Source organism: Alexandromys fortis, unplaced genomic scaffold (assembly GCF_014885135.2).
Source record: "Alexandromys fortis isolate MF-2015 unplaced genomic scaffold, M_Fortis_MF-2015_v1.1 scaffold_9, whole genome shotgun sequence".
NCBI lineage: Eukaryota > Metazoa > Chordata > Mammalia > Rodentia > Cricetidae > Alexandromys > Alexandromys fortis.
The window spans coordinates 21,686,404-21,708,860 of NW_026067892.1; the positions used below are offsets into that span (position 1 = coordinate 21,686,404).

At 41.2% G+C, this 22,457-nt stretch overlaps 1 protein-coding gene across 5 annotated transcripts in view; it reads right to left on the reverse strand.

Annotated features, from left to right (window-relative positions):
• Nucleotides 1-22,457, reverse strand: part of Ccdc138 (coiled-coil domain containing 138) — a 39,202-nt gene that overhangs the window by 6,402 nt on the left and 10,343 nt on the right. For all 5 annotated transcript variants that reach the window (XM_050143241.1, XM_050143233.1, XM_050143247.1 and 2 more), the window contains 7 exons: nt 20,826-20,984; nt 17,784-17,903; nt 17,360-17,437; nt 16,227-16,334; nt 13,904-14,065; nt 11,165-11,281; nt 6,597-6,789 (listed from right to left, as the gene is read on the reverse strand). In XM_050143241.1, coding sequence (XP_049999198.1) covers nt 6,597-6,789; nt 11,165-11,281; nt 13,904-14,065; nt 16,227-16,334; nt 17,360-17,437; nt 17,784-17,903; nt 20,826-20,984 — 937 coding nt within the window. The remainder of the gene's footprint in view (nt 1-6,596; nt 6,790-11,164; nt 11,282-13,903; nt 14,066-16,226; nt 16,335-17,359; nt 17,438-17,783; nt 17,904-20,825; nt 20,985-22,457) is intronic.

Here is a 22,457-nt window from a genome sequence, read left to right on the forward strand (position 1 = left end):
CTAAATCGAGAAAAACACTAATTAGAATCAATGCACGTAAAATATCAGAGATTTCTATTATTGTGTTTGGGTCATTACATCGACTCAGCAGATGTCCCCATTATGACGTTTACAATAGTTTTACACTGTTTTTAAATATGTAAAGTTTATTTTCTAAAATGTTCCTTCAGTAGATGATTCCAAGAAATTAAAAAAAATCCTGCTTGCATAACACTAAGTTACCTTTTTTTTAAAAAAAAAAATTCTATTTAAAGAAGGCTTAACAGAGTGTCTTGGACCTGTGGTGGGATCAGTCTTTCATAAAGCACACAGAGGTAAGTAGATCACTGTGAGTTCCAAGCCAGGTGGGGCAGGTAGAGCTACATAGCCAGACCCTAGGGGTCTTGGCCCCAAATGGAGCATGGTGCCAGGTATGAGATGCTCCCTGGGTTGTTGGTTGGGGGTGGAAGGGGCTGCAGATCATTGGTCCAGGCTACTGTCACTGCTCTTAGCTGCCCCTCAGAACTAGAAGACAAGACAGACCCTAAGGCTGAAGACATTACACTTCCGCAGCAGAAAGTGAAGAACGCAAGCTGGCCCCAAGGCTTCCTTGCTGGCTTTCTCAGGACTGGAAAGCGCCACTCGGGCTGCTGGAGGAGAAATATCAATCTTAAGTGCTGTGAGACATACGCGCTACAGTACCAACCTGCTAGGCAGGCTGTGCCCACTGGAGCAACAACGGCAGGACTGTTATGCTCTCGGGAAGTCCAGTTCCCAGCTCCCATGTCGGGTGGCTCACAACCACCTGCAACTCCAGTTTCATGGGATCCGACACCTCTGGCTCTCACACGTACACACTCTCACACAGACACACACATAAAATTAAAAATAATAAAAGTAGCTGGGAAGTGGTGGTGCACGCCTTTAATCCCAGCACTCAGGAGGCAGGGGCAGGTGGCTCTCTGAGTTCAAGACCAGCCTGGTCTACAGAGTGAGTTTCAAGACAGGAGAGCCGGGACTATACAGAGAAACCCTGTCTCAAAAACCAAATAATAATAATAAAACTTTAAAATATGTAAGAAAGAATTTTGAGAAGTTCTAATCTGTATCCATTTATAGTACTTTATTTTTATTTCTTAAAGAGTTTAGTTCAAAGAACACTAATACCACTTTACTTACTTTTTTTAACTTTAAGTAAAAACAACAACAACAAAACCCTCTGCAAACAAACACATATTAAGCAAAGTTGTAAGTGCTGTTCATGTGCGACCGAGTCTCAACTCCATGTGTACATGTGTTGGCCTGTTGATGTGCCTGCTGAGGACACTGATGTTAGGTCTTTCCTTATTTTTGAAATTAAAATATAATTACATCATTTTCCCTTTCTCATTCCTTCCTCCACCCCTGCCTATGTACAACCTTGCTCTCAAATTCATGGCCTCGGGCCTCTTTTTCTTAAATTGTTTTGAGCCAGGGTCTCTCACTCAACTTGAATCTCGACATGCTGGCCAGAGGGGGCAGTGAGTCCAGGCGCTGCACGTGTCTCAGTGCTGGGGTTAGAGATGGGCATTGCTATGCCTGGCTTCCACAGTGATGTAAGAGACCTACTCTCAGGTCCTTTTGCCTACCCAGCAGACACCTTAGCCACCAAATCACCTCCCTGGCCAAAACTTTTTTAAAAAGCAACGATACAGATAGAATAGACAAATCCTGACCTCTTCACGGGAACAGGTTTTACAACAGTGCCCCCTACTGTATTTGAAATTACTTGCAACAGCTCACATGGTTAAGTGGACTGACTGTTGCAGGGTTGTTGAGAAAGGGTTTTCTTACTGCCTAGCGTGGAACATCATGTGTAGGTCAAGCTAGCTTAAGTTTGCCTTAGTTCTCTTCCCTTGGCTTCCCTAGTGATAATTATATGTGCTCATCCTGCATCCTGCTTCGTGTACTTTTTTTTTTAATTTTTTAATTTTTAATTTACAAGCTTAAAAGGTTATCCTCTATCCCCCTCCCCCAGTCTCTCTCTCTCCCCGTCTCTCTGTCTCTCTCTAATCTTACTGATCTTTTTGCTTATAGATTATGGTTTCCTATTTTGTATTTTTATAGGTTTTATATGTGTGTGTGTATTTGTTTCTTACGTTTTTTCCTTTTTTAAAATTCTGGTTAGTTTTGTCTGTTTGTTTTTAAAAAAAAAAAATAAAATAAAAAAACAAGCCATGGAGTGGGATGAGTGGGGAGGATCTTAGAGGAGGTAAGAAAGGATAGACCACGATCAGAATATAGCATAAGAAAAAAATGTTTTCAATTTTTAAAAATGCGGGAAAGAATTGTTCCTTAACAGTCACAGTAGAAAAATAGCATTTGATTATTTTTTCTAAAGTGGCTTTACCTTGTTAATATGTGGGGAGCTGAGGGATTATGCGTGATGTAGGTGCCTGCAGAGGCCAGAAAGTGTGCAATCCTCTGGAACGGAGTCACAGGGCTGTAAGCTACTCGACATGGCTGCTGGGTGCCAAACTGGTCCTCTGCTAGAGCAGCAAGTGCTCTTAACCACTGAGTACCCATGGAGCGGCCTTAGCCTTAGAGAGATCAATCAAAGGCTTTCAAACATCTCAGTTAGCCACCGCATCAAAACTAGCGAGAGCTAGAGTTAGCTCACTGGTTAATAGCAGAATCTGTGTTACACGGAGCATAGGAGGCAGGCTGGCATAAGATGCCTCTATGTGGGGCTGGCAGTCAGCCCTAGAATCAGTCACCACCAAAAGACGAGGCTCCCTAAAGGCTGCTTGGATCTGGCCAGTGAAAGTCCCAGGAGGAAGGCCACCAGCAACTGGAGTGGCTCCTGTGGCGGAGCACACCTCCGCATGTCTTGCTGGCCAGGGCTCCTGAGAGGATGACGAAAGCATCCACAGGCAAAGACAGCTCAAGGCACAACCAACTTCTCCCAGGGCCTCTTCAGATTTGTGCTGCAAGACCATCACTTCCCTTTGGATGCCCCATCTGGAGATCAAGGTTGGTGCCATCTAAACTGGGTTCCTGTGGCAGGAATCAGGACATCCACTTCCTTCATCTGCAGAACATCACGGGCTCTGGACATTGTGTGTATGTCCCTTTATTTACAATGGGAAGTCAAAAACAACACTGTATGGACCTGCCCTTGGCAGCATGATAGGCAATTCTAACGATTTTACAAAGAGAACGTGAAGCTGAAAAGGAGGGGGGGTTAGAAGAGGTGAGGGTGGGACAATGGAGAAAGGGGATGAGCGGAGGATATATATGATCAAGGTACGTTTTATACATGTATGAAAGTTTTAAGGAATTTTATAAATTCAAGAAAAGGATAAACATATGGATGTGTTTAAAAACAGGGGAAGCTGTAAAAGCCATGAACTAGGCAGTTAACTACACGCTTCCTGGAGCAGCACACGCCTTTTATTCATGACTACTAGCAATACCATCAATAGATGACCCACATATACGCCCATGGGGCTACAACTCCAGTGTTGGCAAAGATGCCAACATACATACTAAAGACAGCTTCTTCAACCAATGTGCCCCAAAACTGGCCCGTGTCTTCCATATCCATATACAGAAGAATGAAATTCCATCTTTTTCTCTCATCCTGTAACAAAAATCAACTCCAAATGAAAGACCTTAATGCAAGCCCCAAAACTCAAACGGTGAGAGAAGAAGGTAGATCAAACACTTCAAGATGTAGGCATGGGCAACAACTTTTGGAAAAGGACGCCAACTGCTCAGGAAATAATGCCAACAGCTGAGAAACGCAATTTCACTACTTCAAAGGTGTCTGCATAGTAAGCCCGCAAAGATGCCTATTGAATGGGAAAAGCCTTCAACCGCACACCTCACAGAGGAAATCTACAAAGAACTCGACACCTCAAAAACGAAGCTACAAGGAATCAAAAAATCCAGTCAATAAATGGGCTAAAGAAAAGAACAGTCAGTTCTCAAAAAAGATGAAACCTAAGTGGCCAAAAACATGAAAAAATATTCAATTTTACTAGCCATCAGAGAAATGTAAATTAGAACTACAAGGAGATTCCCTCCTACCCTAACCAGAATGGCAGTCCTTGAGAAAACAACCGTAGTACTTGGCAGTGGTGGCACACACCTTTAATCCCAGCACTCAGGAGGCAGAGGCGGCGGATCTCTGAGTTCAGGGCCAGCCTGGCCTACAGAGTATGTTCCAGGCCAGCCAGGGACACATGGAGAAAATCTGTCTATGTTTTCTTCCTGAAGTTTATAGTTCTAGCTTTTCAGTTTCAGTTTGCGTGCTATTTTGAGGTTTTTCTTGTATGTGAAGGCAGAAGGTCATTTCCCACCCCTCCCGGCCACCATCCACATATGACATACTTCACTCTAGGCCGTCTTCAGAAAGGCTGTCCCTGGCCATACTGAACTGTGTGGGCGACTGGCTGAAAATAAGCTTGCCATAATGTGCAGGTCTGTTTCAGATGATCCACTCTGCCCACTGAGTCTGGCTTTTCACCAATACCATACTTTTTTTTTTTTTTTTAATTTTCGAGACAGGGTTTCTCCGTAGCTTTTTTTGGTTCCTGTCCTGGAACTAGCTGTTCTAGACCAGGCTGGCCTCGAACTCACAGAGATCCGCCTGCCTCTGCCTCCCGAGTGCTGGGATTAAAGGTGTGTGCCACCACCGCCCGGCCCAATATCATACTCTTTTAAAATCAGGTAGAATAAAACAAATCTGTGTTTAAGGACTCTAAACCCAAAAGGTTTCTGTATGAACTTTGAAATCTGCTTGTCAGTTTCTAACTAAGAACTTAACATCATTCTGACCACTAGGAAGCCACAGTCACCATTTGGAAAGAACTGTCACCTTGACACATCTTCCTGAGCAGTGGTGGCATGCGCCTTTAACTCTAACACGTGGGAGGCAGAGGCAGGTGGATTTCTGTGCGCTCAAGTCCAGCCTGGTCTACAGAGGGCATTCCAGAAAGCCAGGGCTACACAGAGAAACCCTGTCTCAAAAAACAAGAACAAAATCCACTAAACTTCCTGACCCATGAACAAAGTGTGTCTGCTTAGAGTGTCTACGTGTTTGACCTTCGGTTTCCTCCACAGTTTTATAGTTTCAATGTACAATCTACCTCATTTGATATCTTTTGTCTCTCACATGTTTATAAACATTTCATTTTTTTTTTTTTGTTGTTGTTCTAGAAACTTTCCACTGAATACTTGGTATAACTCCCAAATAAAACCATCTGTGGCTGTAATTTTCCTGGAGTGAAACTTTGCAACTACAAATTCAACTTCTATGCAGACACGGGGACTTTCAGGTTAAGAGATTTGGCATTTTATATCTTTGAAATAATATCCCATTTCCTCAGAAGTGTTGTGTGCTGGCTTTAACTTAGCTAGCACACTCCTCCGCTCTTTGGAGCCCTGCTAAGTCACCCTTGTTTCTGCTATCAGTGCTTTTCTTGCTTCTCTTCCTTCTTCCTCAGCCTCACTAGAGATGAGACAGCTTAGTAGTTTTCTCCAGGAAAGAGTTTTGGTCTTCACTGATTTTTCTCTATTACTTTTCATATTTTCAAGAACTTCTACTGAGTATAATGTTACATTTTTTATTTGCTTCACTGCCCTCCCCTTTGTTCTAAAGGCATTCCGTGCCTTTGAACATTATTTTTGCCCCATCCTACAAAGTTAGAAATGGTAGAAGGAGAAAACTAATTTCCACAGACTGTCTTCTGACCTCCATGTGTGTGACATACCATATCTGCACCCCCTATTAATAAAACAAAAGTAAATTTTTAAAAAGAATAAAAATTACATTTAATTCACTCAGTGGTTCTCAACCTGTGAGTTGCGACCTTTTCAAGGGTGTCATGTATCAGATATCCTGCAAATCAGATATTTATATTATGATTTGTAACAGTAGCAAAACTACAATAACGAAGTTGCAATGAAATAATTTTATGGCTGGAGGTCACCACAACACAAAGAACTGTAGTAATGGGGTTGTGGCATTATGAAGGGTGAGAACCACTGCACTCGATGATGCTATAATCTATGCTGTTTTATGACTTTGAATATTCTCCCTGATGACAGAGTAGCTTTGAGACCCTAATTTTGACTTTACTTACCTCTTGTGAATATACATATTTTTAGTGTGAGGTTATGGACTGCCTGCTAAAACAATGTGTGTGTGTGTGTGTGTGTGTGTGTGTGTGTGTGTGTGTGTGTGTGAATAGAAAAGTTTCTAAATCAAGTCTGTGGTGAATTTGATTCTGGGCTAATAATGCCTTTTCAAGAGCGAGTTCCAGGGTAGCAACAGTCGTAATGATCCATAGCAGACGAGTGTGGCCACAGGAGAAACTTTATTTACAAGTCCAATGGTGGCCAAATATGTTCCTACAGGCTGCCTTTCCTGTTTTCTTCTCTGGTGGAAACGACATGATGTTAAATTACATGACAGATGCAAAGGCGGCAGAGCGCACATAGAAACGTGATCTAAGAAAACCAACATTCTGAAAAGGTTGAAGATACTTGACTATAAAAGGATTGCTTTATTATATAATATTCTCTCATAAATGTTTAACAAACGCTACTCAGTGAGCACTCTAGAAGCTTACCTTGAGTGACTGTTTTAAGGACAATCAGGGTTGATAAAAACCTCAGTGACAAGTTGGAGCTCTTGAAGAACGCTGCTGTCTTTGGTTTGTTCTCCACAAAATGCTCGACAGAATTATCCTGGGTTCCTTTAATGGCCACTCCTTTAAATATGTCTTCACCCAGTCTCCTCAATGTTGAGGTCATAGCTGAATGCTGTTAAATATATACACAATCATCTTTTTAAATACTTGTTCAAATGTAAGCACCAAAGCAAATATTTACGAAAATGGACTTGAAAATATGCAAAATTAGAATTAAAACTGTATAATTAACTTTTAAAAACCAAGCGTGAACTTCTTTTCTTGGAATGTTTTCCTAAGAAACTAAGATCAGGTTAAGTCTGGCATAGAGAAATGTCAAAAGAAGAGAGCTGGACTCTGAGTTCACCACTTTCCCTGGTGGGGGCCAGGCCAACCCAGGGTTTTCTCAGAGGCCCCGACAAAAGGATGAAGTCAGCAGGAAGCTCACTAAGCAATGCGGCACAGGGGGAACAGAGGGCATCTCCAGTGCAGCACAGACCGAGCACACAGCGCCTCAGCCCCAGACCAGACCTGCCTAGACTGCCCCGGGGAAGGATGCAGAAGGACTTGCTTCTTCATGTTTTCAGCTCAGTCTCACTATAACTACCCCCAAGAAGAAAATACTGGGTCAGGACCATGGAGAAGTCTCACAGAATAAAATTCGACTAGAAAATGGACAAAACAGAAATAAAGGTACAAAGTAAGGTATCTCTACACGGGCTCTGATGTCTTCCACAGACTTTTCATGACTCGAACAAAAAGGAAACCGTTTCAAACTACTGAAAAGGAGAATGCTTAAGCAAGACTTAGAAATAACTTAAAAGTTTCTATGTTGAGATCTAATTCTTCCAGCTTTTCTCGCTGATGTTCATAATGATTTTCCACATCTTCATGAGGATTTGTAAATTGATTCTAAGCTCAGCACTGATACTGCAATATGGACAACACATTTGTGCACGCAAAACTAGAAACAGATATTCTGAGATTTGGAGCATCAAATGATTGGGCAGAGTGGCATGAACAATGCAATCAGATTTAAATGTATTGTAAGTAAGATTTTAGTATTCCTGAGGAAAAGTATGTATTTTTAATAGCATGTGGAATGTTTCTATTTTCAAGTCTAAAATAATTAAAACTTGCATCATTCAAAAAATTTTTAAAGCTGAGCAGCGGTGGCATATCCTTTAATCTCAGCACTCAGAAGGCAGAGGCAGGTGGATCTCTGTGAGTTCAAGGCCACTTTGGTCTCAAAGCAAGTTCCAGGACAGCCAGAGGTGTTATACTGAGAAACCCTGTCTCAAAAATAAACAAACAAACAAACAAACAAATAAATAAGAAAAGGAAAATTACATAATGAAAACAGGGCCCCTATACCAAGAAGGCACAATAATCCCAACGAAAAAAGCTGTAAAATGTGGAACAGGGTGGAGAGGTAGCCTGGCTGTTAAGAGCAATGCCTGTACTTGTACAGGACTCAGGTTTGGTTTCCAGCACCACATGGCAGCTCACAGCTGTCTCTAACTCCAGCTCCAGGGGGTCAGATGCCCTCTTCTGGTCTCCATGGGCACTGCATGTAAGTATGGCATATGCACATCACAGACATAAAAATTTTTAGGTTAATTCTTCAATGTGAGACAAAACCAGATGATAAGAGAGAAACACAAATGTACAGGCTTCAACACACTACCCTCAACTACTGAGAGTAGAACTAGACTAAGTATCAGTTAGGATACAGAACTTATAAATATCGCCAATTAACATGTATAAAACACCCTGGTCAACAACAGAACAACTTCAACAACACAGCCACATTAGCAAAACAAAAACAGAAAGAACTAAAACCAACTTCTAAATAACACACACAGCAGAGAGGAAGTTCCAAGGGAATTAGCACACTAGTAAGGAGATGTAAACAAAGGGCCGGAGAGCTGGCACAGCAGTGTGAGCCTCTACTGCTCTGCAGGACTGCAGTTCACATCCCAGCACCTCAGCCAGGCAGCTCACAGCTGCTTCTTTTTTTTTTAATTGTTTTTTTAATTGAGCTATATTTTTTTCCACTCCCTTCCTTGTCCTACCCCTACTAGTTCTCCACGCTCCCAATTCACTCAGGAGATCTTGTCTTTTTCTACTTCCCATGTAGGTTAGATCCATGTATATCTCTCTTAGGATCCTCTTTGTTGTTTAGCTTCTTTGGGATTGTGAGTTGTAGGCTGGTTTTTCTTTGCTTTATGTTTAAAAGCATGAGAGCCTCAGATGAATCTCCAGCACTTCCATCTGTAACCCCAGTACTGGAGGATAGCAGCGGGAGACATGGGCAGATCCCTGGGCGCCACTAGACAGCCATTCTAACCAGCCAGTCAGCTCCAGATTCAGCGAGAGGCCCTGTCTCAAAAAGGTAGAGGGCTTACAGGATCGCTCAGAGGAACACTTGTTCCACAAGCCTCATGAGCTGGCCTGGAATTTACAGAAAGATAGGAGAGAACCAAGTCCACAAAGCTGCCCTCTGACCTCCACACACATGCTGTGGCACTCACGCCCACACACATACTTTGTGCATACACACATATACAATAATGGTAAGTATTAAAAATACATAAGGTAGAGTGACTGCGGGAGATACCTTATGTCTACCTGTCCTCTATATCTACAGAGAGAGAGAGAGAGAGAGAGAGAGAGAGAGAGAGAGAGAGAGAGAGAGAGAGAGAGAGAGAGAGCACTGTCATCCCAGCATTCAAGAGGCTGAGGCAGGAGACCTGTAAACTAAGGCCAGGCTAGGCTACACAGTAAGACTAGTAAGACACTGTGTCAATCCAAACATTAGCACATACACAAAAGGACAAAGAGTCTTAAATCGATAATCTAAATTTCCATTTCAGTAACCTAGAAACAAGAGACTCACAAAATAAAGTAGTAGAAGGAAATAAAGAAGAAATTAATTAAACTGAAAGTGAAATGGAGAAAGTAAGTAAAACAAAAAAAAAAGATTCTTTAAAAGATCAATAAAAAACTGTTTAGGAAAAGCAACCAAAAGTAAGAAAAAAAAACAAGCCCACAGATTCTCCACATTGCTGAGGGACATCAGAGAGAAGGCCACTTTAAAAGCAGTCACCTTGCAGAAGCTGATCTCAAATAGCCAAATACATGGCGCCTGTTTCCACTTCATCCTTACATTCCACATACTAGATGTACAGATCTGTCAACAAGACAAAGCGGTTCATTTCCTCACACAGCACAAACTACTAAAACTCTCAGCTACCTCTCCAGCACCATGTCTGCCTTCGCTACCATGCTTCTCACCATGACAATAATGGATTGAACCTCTGAACTGTAAGCCAGCCCCAAATAAATGTTTTTCTTTATAAGAGTTACCATGATCATGATGTCTCTTCATAGCAATGGAAACCCAAACTAAGACACCACCTAAGAAATTCTTAAGAAATATAAAGGATGAGATGATTTCAATTTTTATAAATCAAACAGATATAAAACCAGACAAGGCTTTTTAATTTCGGTTTGTTGGTTTGTTTGTTTGGTTTAGTTTTGTTTTGTTTTGTTTTTCGAGACAGGGTTTCTCTGTAGCTTTGGAGCCTGTCCTGGAACTAGCTTTTATAGACCAAGTTGGCCTTTAACTCACAGAGATCCACCTGCCTCTACCTCTCAAGTGCAAGGATTAAAGGTGTGTACTATCACCACATGGCTACCAGACAAGGTTTAAAACATAAAAACCAAAGACCAAGATCCCTTATTAATCAATTATATGAATGTAATTAATCAATTACATGAATGTAATTGATCCCCATAATCTCATAGGGAGTGGCACTATTTGGAGGTGTGGCTTTGTTGGAGTGGGTACGGCCTTGTTAGAGGAAGTGTGTCACTGTGGGGGCTGTTTTGAGATCTCCTGTGCTTAGGATACTACCCAGTGTCTCAGACCATTTCCTACTGCCTGCAAGATGTAGGACTCTCAGCTCCTTCTCCAGCACCACGTCTGCCTGCGCACCGCCATGCTCCCCACCATGATGATAATGGACTGAACCTCTCTATTGAAAGCCACCACCTCAACCTCAGTTAAACGTCGTCCTTTGTAAGAGTTGCCATGGTCATGGTGTCTCTTCACAGCAGTTGAAACACTAAGACACATGCTATCACCATAAACATATACACAACAAAATTCAATACATAAAAATCACTCAAGAACTCAAATAGTTAAAAAATCGAAAACAGAGTCCACACATAAATTTTGTGAAAAAATTACACAATAATGCAAGAACACAAAACTGTGAGTGAAAAGGCAGTTACGATGCCTATGCTGAAAGACTCAGCACATGAGACTGGTACACAAGCTGAATACCGTTCCCATCAAAACCTTAGGATGGTATTTTATAGAGAAGATTGTTCTCAAACGAAAGCCAACAGGTTGCACACACATGGAACACTATTTACTTTTCTGTGAAACATAACCAAGAGAACCGACACTAAACAGAGTCTACTAGAAGATGAGTCAGTACCTGGGTCCCAGCATCCAGCTGCCTGAGAGACCAATATATAAACTTGACAAAAGGCTCATGCAGTTTGGCGTTCACAAATGGCATCCACTGGAGTTGCTCTGTCATCAGAGGCAAAAGCTGAAGGGGGTGGAAAACAGAAGCACCGCATATTTAGATATCTGAAACCAACGCCATGATTTTCTAAAAATGAACTAAATGACTTTTAGAACTGGCCTATCCATTCTACAAAGAAGCCAGTTGAAATTTGGATAATACCCTGAATACGCAGATTAATTTGGAGTAGGGAACTGATATCTTTAAAAATATGTATGCTTATTATTTAGATATTTTGAATTTCTTTCAAAAATTTCAGTTTTCATATTACATGTTTTATATTAAAATTACAACATTGCATTTTACTGTACTTTCTCTTTCATATGGCTTATGTGAGCGTTCATTCTTCTAACTCTTTCTTTTTTTTTTTTTTTTTTTGGTTTTTTGAGACAGGGTTTCTCTGTGGTTTTGGGGCCTGTCCTGGAACTAGCTCTTGTAGACCAGCTGGCCTCGAACTCCCAGAGATCCGCCTGCCTCTGCCTCCCGAGTGCTGGAATTAAAGGCGTGCACCACCACCGCCCGGCTCTTCTAACTCTTTCTTTCCAGGTCAAAGACTCAATGTGCTGGACCCGCTGGAAACTGGGAACCTCTCTGTTCCAAGGACAGCTGACTGACAATTTTCACTCCTTTTCATTATGCACCAGAACATACTGACAGGTTCCAGAGGTCAGAATGGGGGCATTTTTGGCAGCCATTAGTCTACATAGCACAAAAGATGTTTTGAAGGACCCTGTAGCTAAAGATTTTTTAAAAAGATGAATATAATTTACCCAAAATCCTGAACTACTTAATAACCATGAAATTATTTCTGAAAATAACAGATAAAACCTGTCCTTTTCTCTAAGTGTTTATACAAAGTATCAAACTCTAAAGACATTTCATACTAGTTATAAATCTTGAGCACTGATATTAGCATTAAGAAATACTTTCCTTTGATGATGAGAATCCTAAAAGCAGAGATTTTACCCTTAGTCCAAAGAGAATTAACAAAATAGAATTATCCCAATAGGCTTCAAATCCACGGCTGTATGTAAAAAGAACTATTCACATCACTGAATAGATGGCAGTTTTGGCACTTTTAAGCATTTTATTAAGGTCATGTCTTTACTTTAAAAAAAAAACATCATATTAATAAAACTACAAATACAATGCCAGTACCTAAGTCGACCCTGAATTTAATCTCCAACACCATCCAAAATTTAAAAAATTAAAGATGTACATACAGCAGCTAGCTGGACGATTCAGTGGAGAAGAGTACTTTCTGCTGCAGAGGACAAGGATTTAGTTCCCAGAACCCCACGGTGGCCCACGACAGCCTGTAACTCCAGTTCTAGATGCTTGAACACTGTATGCGTTCAGCACATACATGTATATAGGCAAACATGCATACACATAAAACAAGCCTTTCCAATTCAGCATAAATTAATACTGAGGTCTGGGATGAATCAAGTTAAAAACTGTTAGTACAGACAATTTTCTAGCAAAAAAAAATTGCTCCTAAGTCAAATATAGAAGCACATAGTTATAATCCCAAAACAGGGAAGCAGTGACAAGTGGATCCTAAATTCAGCACCATCCTCAATTGCAGAGTGAATCTGAGGACAGCCAAAGTTACTGCCTCACAAACAAAACACTTGCAACATTTTTCACTCAGAAGCATGTCAGAAAGTTGGGGTTGGAGAAATGGCTCAGTGGTTAAGAGCACGTCTTGTCTCAGTGCTCTTGCTTTTGTAGAGGGCTGGGGTTCAATTTCTAGCAACAGATAGCAGTTCACAGTCATCTGTAACTCTAGTTCTAGAACAGTGTTCTCAACCTTCCCAATGCTGTGATCCTTTAATGCACCTCATACTGTGGTGACCCCAACCACAAAATTATTTTCATTGCTACTTCATAACTGTATTTTGTGCTGTTATGAATCATAATGTAAATGTCTATGTGTTCCAATGGTCTTAAGCAACCCCTGTGAAAAGGTCATTTGACCCCGCACTCCCACCCACACACACTCACACACACACAAACACATGCAAAGGGGTCTCGACCCACAGGTTGAGAAGCACTGTTCTAGCGGATCCAAACACTCTTCTGACCTCTGCAAGTTCCACATATGCATGTGGTGCACATACATACACGCAGGCAAAATACATAAAATAAAATATATGAATCTAATTGAAGAATGAAAATACCAGAGCCAGTGAGATGGCTTAGTGGGTAAAGGAGCTTGTCACCAAGCCTGAGAACCTGAGCTCCACTGTTGGGGTCCACAGAGTGGGAGGAGAGAACCGACTGCAGACAGTTGTCCTCTGACCTCCATACCTGTAGTATGGTGGGTACTCCCCCAATTAAATAAACAAATGTAGTTTTTAAAAACTAAAATAAAACAAGTAAATAAAAATACCAAAAGCTTTTCCTTACTTAATCTTCATGTATTTCAAATTAACAACAAAACAAACCAAAAACTTGGGGGCTGGAGAAACACTCAGCGGTTAAAAGCACCCAGGTCATGTTTGAAGCACTAACACTGGCTCCAGGGGATCCGACACCCTCTTCTGGCCTCCACAGACACCAGGCACACATGTGGCACTTACATGCATACACACAAAACATTTACACGGGTAAAATAAAACAAAGTGCATCTTAAACACCAACCTTTACACACTTCTCTTGAATGTCACTTCTCTGGGAAGGTTTGAACGATGGTTTTTCACCGTCCACACCAGGTTCTTCGAGCTCCACTTTGTTAAGATGGTGGTCTGATATCCAGTCCATGAAAATAGTTAACAGTTCATACACTTGTCCATTGAGTGCTGTCTGTTGATCAAACATTGAATCAAACATGACTGCAGTCGAAACCCATACAAACTAAAAAGAAAGCCTTAAATTTGGTCGTTATAGAATAAGTTACCTAAATTATTTTTAGACAAGTGTTTAGATATTTACCTAAAATAAATTCCACATCAAATATTGCCAACTGTATTAAAAACATTAAATGCCTGCTAAGACTCGTAAACTCATCATAATAAGAAAAATAAAAGTATACTTTATTACTACAGTAAAAAATTTCCAGTGGCTATATTATAGTGGCTCTAGACTATAACCCCATCCCAGCACTAAACAAGTTGATGCAAGCAGATAATGAGTTTAAGGCCAAAATGGCCTTACACAGTGAGACCCTACCTCGAAACCAAGAAAAAAAAATTGTTTTGTTTTTTTGAGATAGGTTTTCTCTGTGTGGCTCGGTTGTACTGAAACTCACTACGTAGACCACACTGACCTAGAACTCACAGACCTGCCTGTCTCTGCCTCTTGAGTACTGGGATTAAAGTCATGGAGCCACCACACCCAGCTTTTTTAAAATAATTGTCATTAAAATTATTTAAGCTTGGTAACACAAAAAATGTAAAAAACAATGGCTTTAATTCAACAGCATGAACCAGCCTGTCTTAAAAAAAAGTCTAACAAAACAGACTTAATGATTCCCAAAACTAAAGAATTTCTATTGTAGGATTTTGTATTTTCTTCCTACAAAACTTAGGTTTTTTGTAATAATAACCTGATATTAACATGAGGTGTAACTTTCTTTTCCTGGAAACTGTATTCTCTGAGAACTTATCAAAACAGGAGAAAAAAACAGTAAGATTAAGGTCTGGAATATAGCAAAAGTGTAGAATACTAGTATAGATGAGTGTGACCTTTGCTTCGTCCCATAAAAAAATAAAAATACATTCAAACCTAAGCATCAGGGCACACTTGTGAGGGATTTTCCTGAGTGGATCATTTGAAGTTGGAAGATCCTCTGTAAGTCTGGGCCACACCTGGTGCAGCCAAAATAAAAAGACATAGGACGGGAAGTTTTGCTTTGTGCCTGCTTGACCTCACTCTCTTGGCAAGTTCACTATCCTGCTATTGAGGCAATCCTTTGCTGGTATTAGAGCCTACTTCTCCACAGATTCCGATGTAGACTGAAGACCAGCAGCTCCTAGGAACCAGCACAAGATCAAGATTGCTGCCTCGCAGACAGAACAACTATCAGCTTCTCAGCCTTCGATCGGAGACAGCCATTGTCGGACTTGGGTCACAGCCTACAAGCCACTCTATCCCATATATCCCTTTATAAAATATACACGTGAATTCCCCCCCACTCTATCCCATATATCCCTTTATAGAATATACACATGTGAATCCCCCCCCCCCGACTCACTCTATCCCGTATATCCCTTCAGAGAATATACACATGTGAATTCTCCCCCCACACACTCTCTCTCAGAGAATCGCCAACAAAGAAAAGGAGCCGACCAGCCCAGTTCTGCATTCTTGGTGGCTGTGGCAGTTCCTCCCCTGAAGTTGGCAGCAGCCATGTCCTCATCTAATCATGCCAGCTCTTGACCAAAGCTGGGCACAAACCCAGCCTGTGGCAGACACAGCACCACCTGCTGCCTGCACGATACAGAAGCTCCCTGCTTTAGTTCCCGCATGTGACTTCTCCTGCCTCAATCTCTGGGACTAGAGAACTCAGCCAGGAGTTGCTTTGCTCAAATAAACTTATTCTTTAACTTTCCAATTCAGCTTTATCTGGCTTACTGTGTGGGCTGAGAAACCTATTATCACAATACAGAAAACCTATTAAGGCCAGGTGGTGGCGGCGCACGCCTTTAACCCCAGCACATGGGAGGCAGAGGCACGCAGATCTCTGTGAATTTGAGGGTACCCTGGTCTATAGAGTAAGTTCCAAAGCAACACAAAAACACCCTGTCTTGATAAACAGAAAGAAAGAAAGAAAGAAAGAAAGAAAGAAAGAAAGAAAGAAAGAAAGAAAGAAAACACCAATTAACATGTTTCTCTATAAAATAATTAAGATTAATTCTTTCAAAACAAAACAAAATATATATTTTTGCTTAAAATAGAAAGGGAAATGATTAAAGGTTAAAAGAAAATTTCTTGGCTCTCTATTAGAGGAATTTTAATATCATACCTTGAAAGGTTTAGAAACTGGTACTTTTTCTTGTTTTAGACTTTTCACTTCTTGAGCAGCATGGGATTCTCCTTTCAGTCTCTGTATTGTCATAAACTCATACTTCCTCTGCCAATGCACATAGTCATGAATTAGAAAAAGCAAGCAAATCACTGAAAAATTCAAGACAGGGCTAAAGAGATGGCTCAGTGATTAAGAGCACTAGCTGCTCTTCCAGAGGACTCGGGTGCAATTCCCAGCAACTACATGGTGGCCCACAGCCATCTCTAACTCCAGTTCCAGGGGATACAATGCCCCCTTCTGACTCTCATGGGCACAGGAATAGTGCACATAACTGCAGACAACACTCACACACATTGTGAGGACCTGACTTTGCAAACTCCGTTTTAAAGAAGGGGCTCTATCTTAAGCCATATAATAAGGTGGGGGTGGGAAATCACAGCTCCAGAAATGTGCAGTGATAGCAGAAATTTAAACAGACACCCTAAAAATAGTTAATTAGAGAGACAGGGACAGGGCTATAAAATTTAACGAGGTCCAGATGTTCTTGGGAGGCATCCTGTCCTTGAAGATACCTTGTCAGTAATTTATGGCTCTTTGTTAGATTTTCATGCCCAAAAACTGACCAATGGTTTCAGAAACTACCTTACCCTATGCCTTCCTTACCCAATCCCAAAACATCAGGACATGAACTCCCCTGATTACAGTGTTTCCCCTTTAAAAGTTCTACCTTCCCAGGGCTCCCTGCCATAATCTCTGCACCCACCTTGCCGGGGTGCTGAAAAGGTGTTGGTCCAAACAAGTTTAAATTAAAAACCCTCATGTAATTTGCATCAGAAATCCAGCTCCATGAATTCATTTGGGGACCAGGAACTTGGGCATAACAACATAAAATAATTAACTAATTAAAAATTTTTAACGGGGACTAGAGAGGTGCCTCACAGTTAAGAGAAGGTACCGCTCTTGGAAGACCAGACATCAGTTAGGCAGATCACAGCTGCCTGCAATTCTAGCTCCAGAAGCTCAATGCCCTCTTCTGGTCTCTGTGGGGCAGCTGCACACACACAGCACATACTGGCTCTAAAAAAAAAAATTATAAAAACAATAACTCAGAAAACAAGCAGGTAACTTACCTGTAGGTTATCTAGACGAGCTTGAACCCTTTTGGCCTGAATCTCCATCTTCCTGTTTTCTTCACTTACTTCATTTAACTAAGGAAGGAGAAAATTACACATTTCAGTAGACATTGTAAACTATTTTGATATGAAGGATTTCTCAATGTATTATGTAATCTTCCCAGACACTTAACTGAGCAGTGTAACAAAAAAGCCAAATATATCAGCTATTTGTCAAAATAGATGAAAAAGAAGCAAAGATTTAAATATTTTATTTATGTTTTCAAGAATCTTACAATAAAGCTGTCGATTGGGAAAATGGCTCCTCACGTAAAGCTAAGAAATTTAATAAAATTCTAGCTGAAATGATGTAAGACTGACTTAAATGTCTTAAACATAAGCCTTGAGTCTCAGCATCTAATACACATGAAGTGGGTCTTACCTGTTTTCTTAGGTTATCATTCAGTTCTCTCAGGGCATCGAACGAGGACCTCATTCTCTTGTTCTCTTTATTCTTTTCCTTAAGAACGTCTGTTAAGTGTTCGACTTCTGTGCTGTGTTGCTAAAAAAGGGGGAAATCTGATCTAAATAGCATCTTAAGGCCTATCGTGCCCAAGACCCTGAGTTAAATCCCCACAGAAATCATTAAAAAAAATAAATCAAATGCTACTGAACATAAGTTAACTAAAAAAAAGCAATTCTTCTATCATAAAAACTCTAACCAATGTATTTAAACATAGGTGAAAGGTAGTGTGTGTGTGTGTGTAGTATGAGTATGTATGTATCTATATATCTACATATATATCTACACATATATATGTGTGTGTGTGCTTTTGTATACTACCTTTGCATGCTACCAGAGGACAGAGGTAAATACCAATCAAACTACCAACCCTTGTGGGTGTAACTAATCACTATCTGACTGGATTTAAGTCCTCCCCAAGAGATGGAACTCTTGAATGTATTGGTACAGGAGATTACTTCCTGAATCTAACACCACTAGCACAGACATAGAGATTGACAATTAATAAATGGGACCTCCTGAAACTGAAAAGCTTCTGTAAGGCAAAGGACAATGTCAATAAGACAAAACAGTAGCCTACAGGATGGGAAAAGGTCTTCACCAACCCCACACCTGACAGAGGGCTGATCTCCAAAATATACAAAGAACTCAAGAAACTAGACATCAAAATTCCAAATAATTCAATTCAAAAATAATGTACAAGTCTAAATAGAGAATTTCCAAGAGATTCTCAAATGGTTGAGATATACTTAACTGTATATCCGTGTCCTTAGACATCAAAAAAATGCAAATCAAGACAACTCTGAGATACCATCTGACATCTGTCAGAATGGCTAAGATCAAAACCACTAACGGAGCAGATGTGGAGTAAGGGGAACAGTCTTCAACTGCCGGTGGGAGTACACACACGCACAGTCACTTTGGAAAACAAGATGGCAGTCTCTTAAAAAATTGGGAATCAATATACCTCAAGGCCGAGCTATACCAATCCTGGGCATATACCCAAAGGATGCTCAATTATACCACAAGGACACTTGCTCATATCAGCATATTCACAATAGCCAGAACCTGGAAACAACCTAGATGCCCCTCAACTGAAGAATGGATAAAGAAAATGTGGTACATTTACACAATGGAGTATTACTCAGCTGTAAGAAATAATGACATCATGAAAATTGCAGGCAAATGAATGGAACCAGAAAAAAAAATCATTCTGAGTGGGGTAACCCAGACCAAGAAAAACAAACATGGTTATGTAGTCACTGGTAAGTGGATATTAGGAGTAAAACAAAGCTTAACCAGGCTACAATCTACAACCCCCAAAAGGTTAGGTAACAAGGAGAGCCCACAGACAAATACATGGATTTCCCTGGGAAGGGGAAATAGAAGAGATCGCATAGGTAAACTGGGGGTAGGGGCAGATGATGTGGGAAATGGGATTAGGAGGGATCAGGTTGGGTGGGTTGGGGGTGAGGCCGAGAGGGAAGAGTAACGAGAATGATGTCTTGATGGGAGGTGATTTTAGGGTTAGGGAGAAACCTGATGCCAAGGAAACTCCCAGGAATCCATAAGGATCACCCCTTAAGCAGGTGTTTGGGAACCTAGGTAGCTTCCTCCTGCCTCAACGATGTGCCATGTTTTACTGACGCCCATAGGAGGCCTGCCCCTTTCTGAACAGAGATGACGTGTATGGGGGAGGGTGTTAGAGAGGAGGTGGGGAAAGGCACAGATTAGGAGGGAGTGGAAACTGTGATCCGGATGTAAAATAAATGAAAAAAATTAATAAAAAAAAGAAGACAGAACTCATGCCTGACACTACCAAGGTAGCCAAGAACCTAAGATAGGTCATGGACTTGGAGGAAAACCAAATACCATTATTGTTCGGCTAAAGGAGTGCAGCAACAAAATGACTCCTAATGACATTCTGCTGTACTCTTACATGCTCAGCCATCATTAGAGAAGCTTGCTCCTGCAGATGGGAAGTAATGGGAGCCACAGCTGGACAAGGTGCAGAGACCAAGAGAGACCCCGGGACACTCAGTCCTAAATGGGATGTCTTTATCAAACCTCTCCCCTCAGGACTCGGGACCTATGAGGAAGGGGAGGCAGAAAGACAGTAAGGCCAGTGGGGGTGGAAGAAACCAAAGAAATGGTGCCTTCCAGACACAAGACTGACAAGCATATGAACTTATAGTCTGTGGTAGCATGTACAGGCCCTAACACCCCGAGGGTAAGTGGACCCGAGCCGCAATCCTTAACCCAGAGCTATCTTCAACTGTCGACCAGCCACAGAGAAAAACTGGTCCAGTCTCACTGGACATACACACAACTCTAAGGGCAGGTCCCACAATCAGCAGTAGATGGTGAACACAATGAATTCAGTGGTGTTTTTAGAGATTTTTTTTTTTTTGGTCTCATAATTCTTTGTTTGTTTGGGAAGGTTTTACCTTACTGGTCTTTTGCTTATGGTTTCAGGGTTTGTGTTTTTATGGATTATATGTGTCTCTGTATGTCCCTTCCTGTATTTGTTTTTCTCATGCTTTTTCTTTATTTTCTATTTTCTTTTTCTGTTTTTTAAATTTTTATTTGCCTGTTTGTTTCCTAAAGAGAGAGAAAGAGAGACAAAAGAAAGAAAGGAAGGAAGGAAGGAAGGAAGGAAGGAAGAAAGAAAGAAAGAAAGAAAGAAAGAAAGAAAGAAAGAAAGAAAGACAGGCAGACAGACAGACTTGAATTTGGATGGACAGGGAGGTAGGGAGGACCTGGGAAGAGATGAGGGAGAGAAAACTATGATCAGAATATACTGTATGAGAAATATTTTCAATAAAAAAGGAAGAAAATAAGGTGAGTATGAGTGGGTGCAGAAAGGAGGGAGGAGGTGAAATAAGCAAAGACAACAAAACTATTAATAATTAATGAAGCTAAGAAAAAGAATTACTCTATAATCAAACACTGTGTAATCACCTCCTTTAGAATTTGATATCTTGTCAGAACCTCTTCTTCAACGCCTTTAATTTTGCTCAAGGCGGTTTCATGTTTGTAGAGCAGCTGTTCTCGTTCTGCTAAGAACCGTTCTCGGTTTTGAAGTTCTTCAGCAAATTTCTGCTGTGATGCGGTTTCACACTACCAAAACACACAATTTAAATAGTTTTTCTTAATTAGTTCTGCACATTATGCTTTAATCCATTGACACTGTTTGAATCAAATGGTTTTTGCCAATGTAAAATAATGTGGTCACTCTGGAACAGTCTGGTAGTTCCTCAAAAAATGTTAAACATAGCGACCACCTGACTCTAGCATTCCAACAGAAAGAAAAGCACATGTTCATACAAAACTTAAACACAAATGCTCGCAGCAACATCATCACAATAGTCTAAAATGTAAACAACCTATAATTAGTTAGTTTGAACCGCTGACTTGATATCACTATAATTACCTGGAAGGGTGTCTTAATATAGAATTACCTAGATCAGATTGGCCTGTGAGCATGCCTATGGGGACTGTCTTGCCCAGCCCACTGTGGGGGGTACCATTCCCTTGGCGGGAGTCCTGAGCTATAAAAGACAGTATGGAAAGCTAGACGGGTAACACATGTCTATCTGCTCTTGACTGTGGATATATGACTAGTTGCTTTTTAGTCCCTGCTGCCTTGCCTTCCTGTTGTCATGGACTGCATCCTGGGGTGGCAAGCTAACAAACCATTCGCTCCCCTCTGCTGATTTCTGGCGGAGTATTTTTATCACAGCCACAGAAATGAAACCAGGACACAGCCCAATGTCCAGCAATGAATGAATAATGAAAGAAAATGTGGTATATAACAGCAATACTTAGCAAGAAGAAGCATGGACTGATCTATGATTCAACAGAAATGAGCTTTAAAAACACATTAAGTGAAAGGACCCAGACACAAGTTACTACACACCACAGGACAGCATGTGTAGAATACCCAGAATGTACAAACCGAAAGAGACAGGACGTAGATCAGTGGCTGCGGACGTAGATCAGTGGCTGCCTCTGGGGGATGAGGAAATACTCTAAAATTGGTTGGGATGGAATGCAACTCCATGAGTATAAGAGATCTCCTGGGTAACCGGGGACGGGGAGGGGCGGTTGAGGGGAGCAGTAAAGGGGAGGGGAAGGGGAATGAGAACATGAGGAAATGGGACAGGACGGTTGAGGTGGGGCAGGATGGAGTGGGAGAGCAATGAATGAGAGATCTTGATAGAAGGAGCCATTCACTATGGGGTTAGGGAGAAACCTGGTGCCAGGGAAATTCCCAGAATCCACAAGGATGACCCCAGCTAAGACTCCTAGCAATAGCGGAGAGGGTGCCTGAACTGGCCTTCCCCTGTAATCGGATTGGTGAATGCCCTGGCTATCATCATAGAGTCTTCATCCAGAAACTGATGGAGCCAGATGCAGAGATCCACAACCAAGCACCAGGCTGAGCTCCAGGAATCCAGTCGAAGAGAGGAAGGAGGGGATATATGAGCAAGGGAGGTTACTTACGATCATGATGGAGAAATCTACAAAAACCTCGGAACCAAGCTCGTGGAAAATCATGAACTCTAGACTGTGGCGTCTCCATTGGGACTG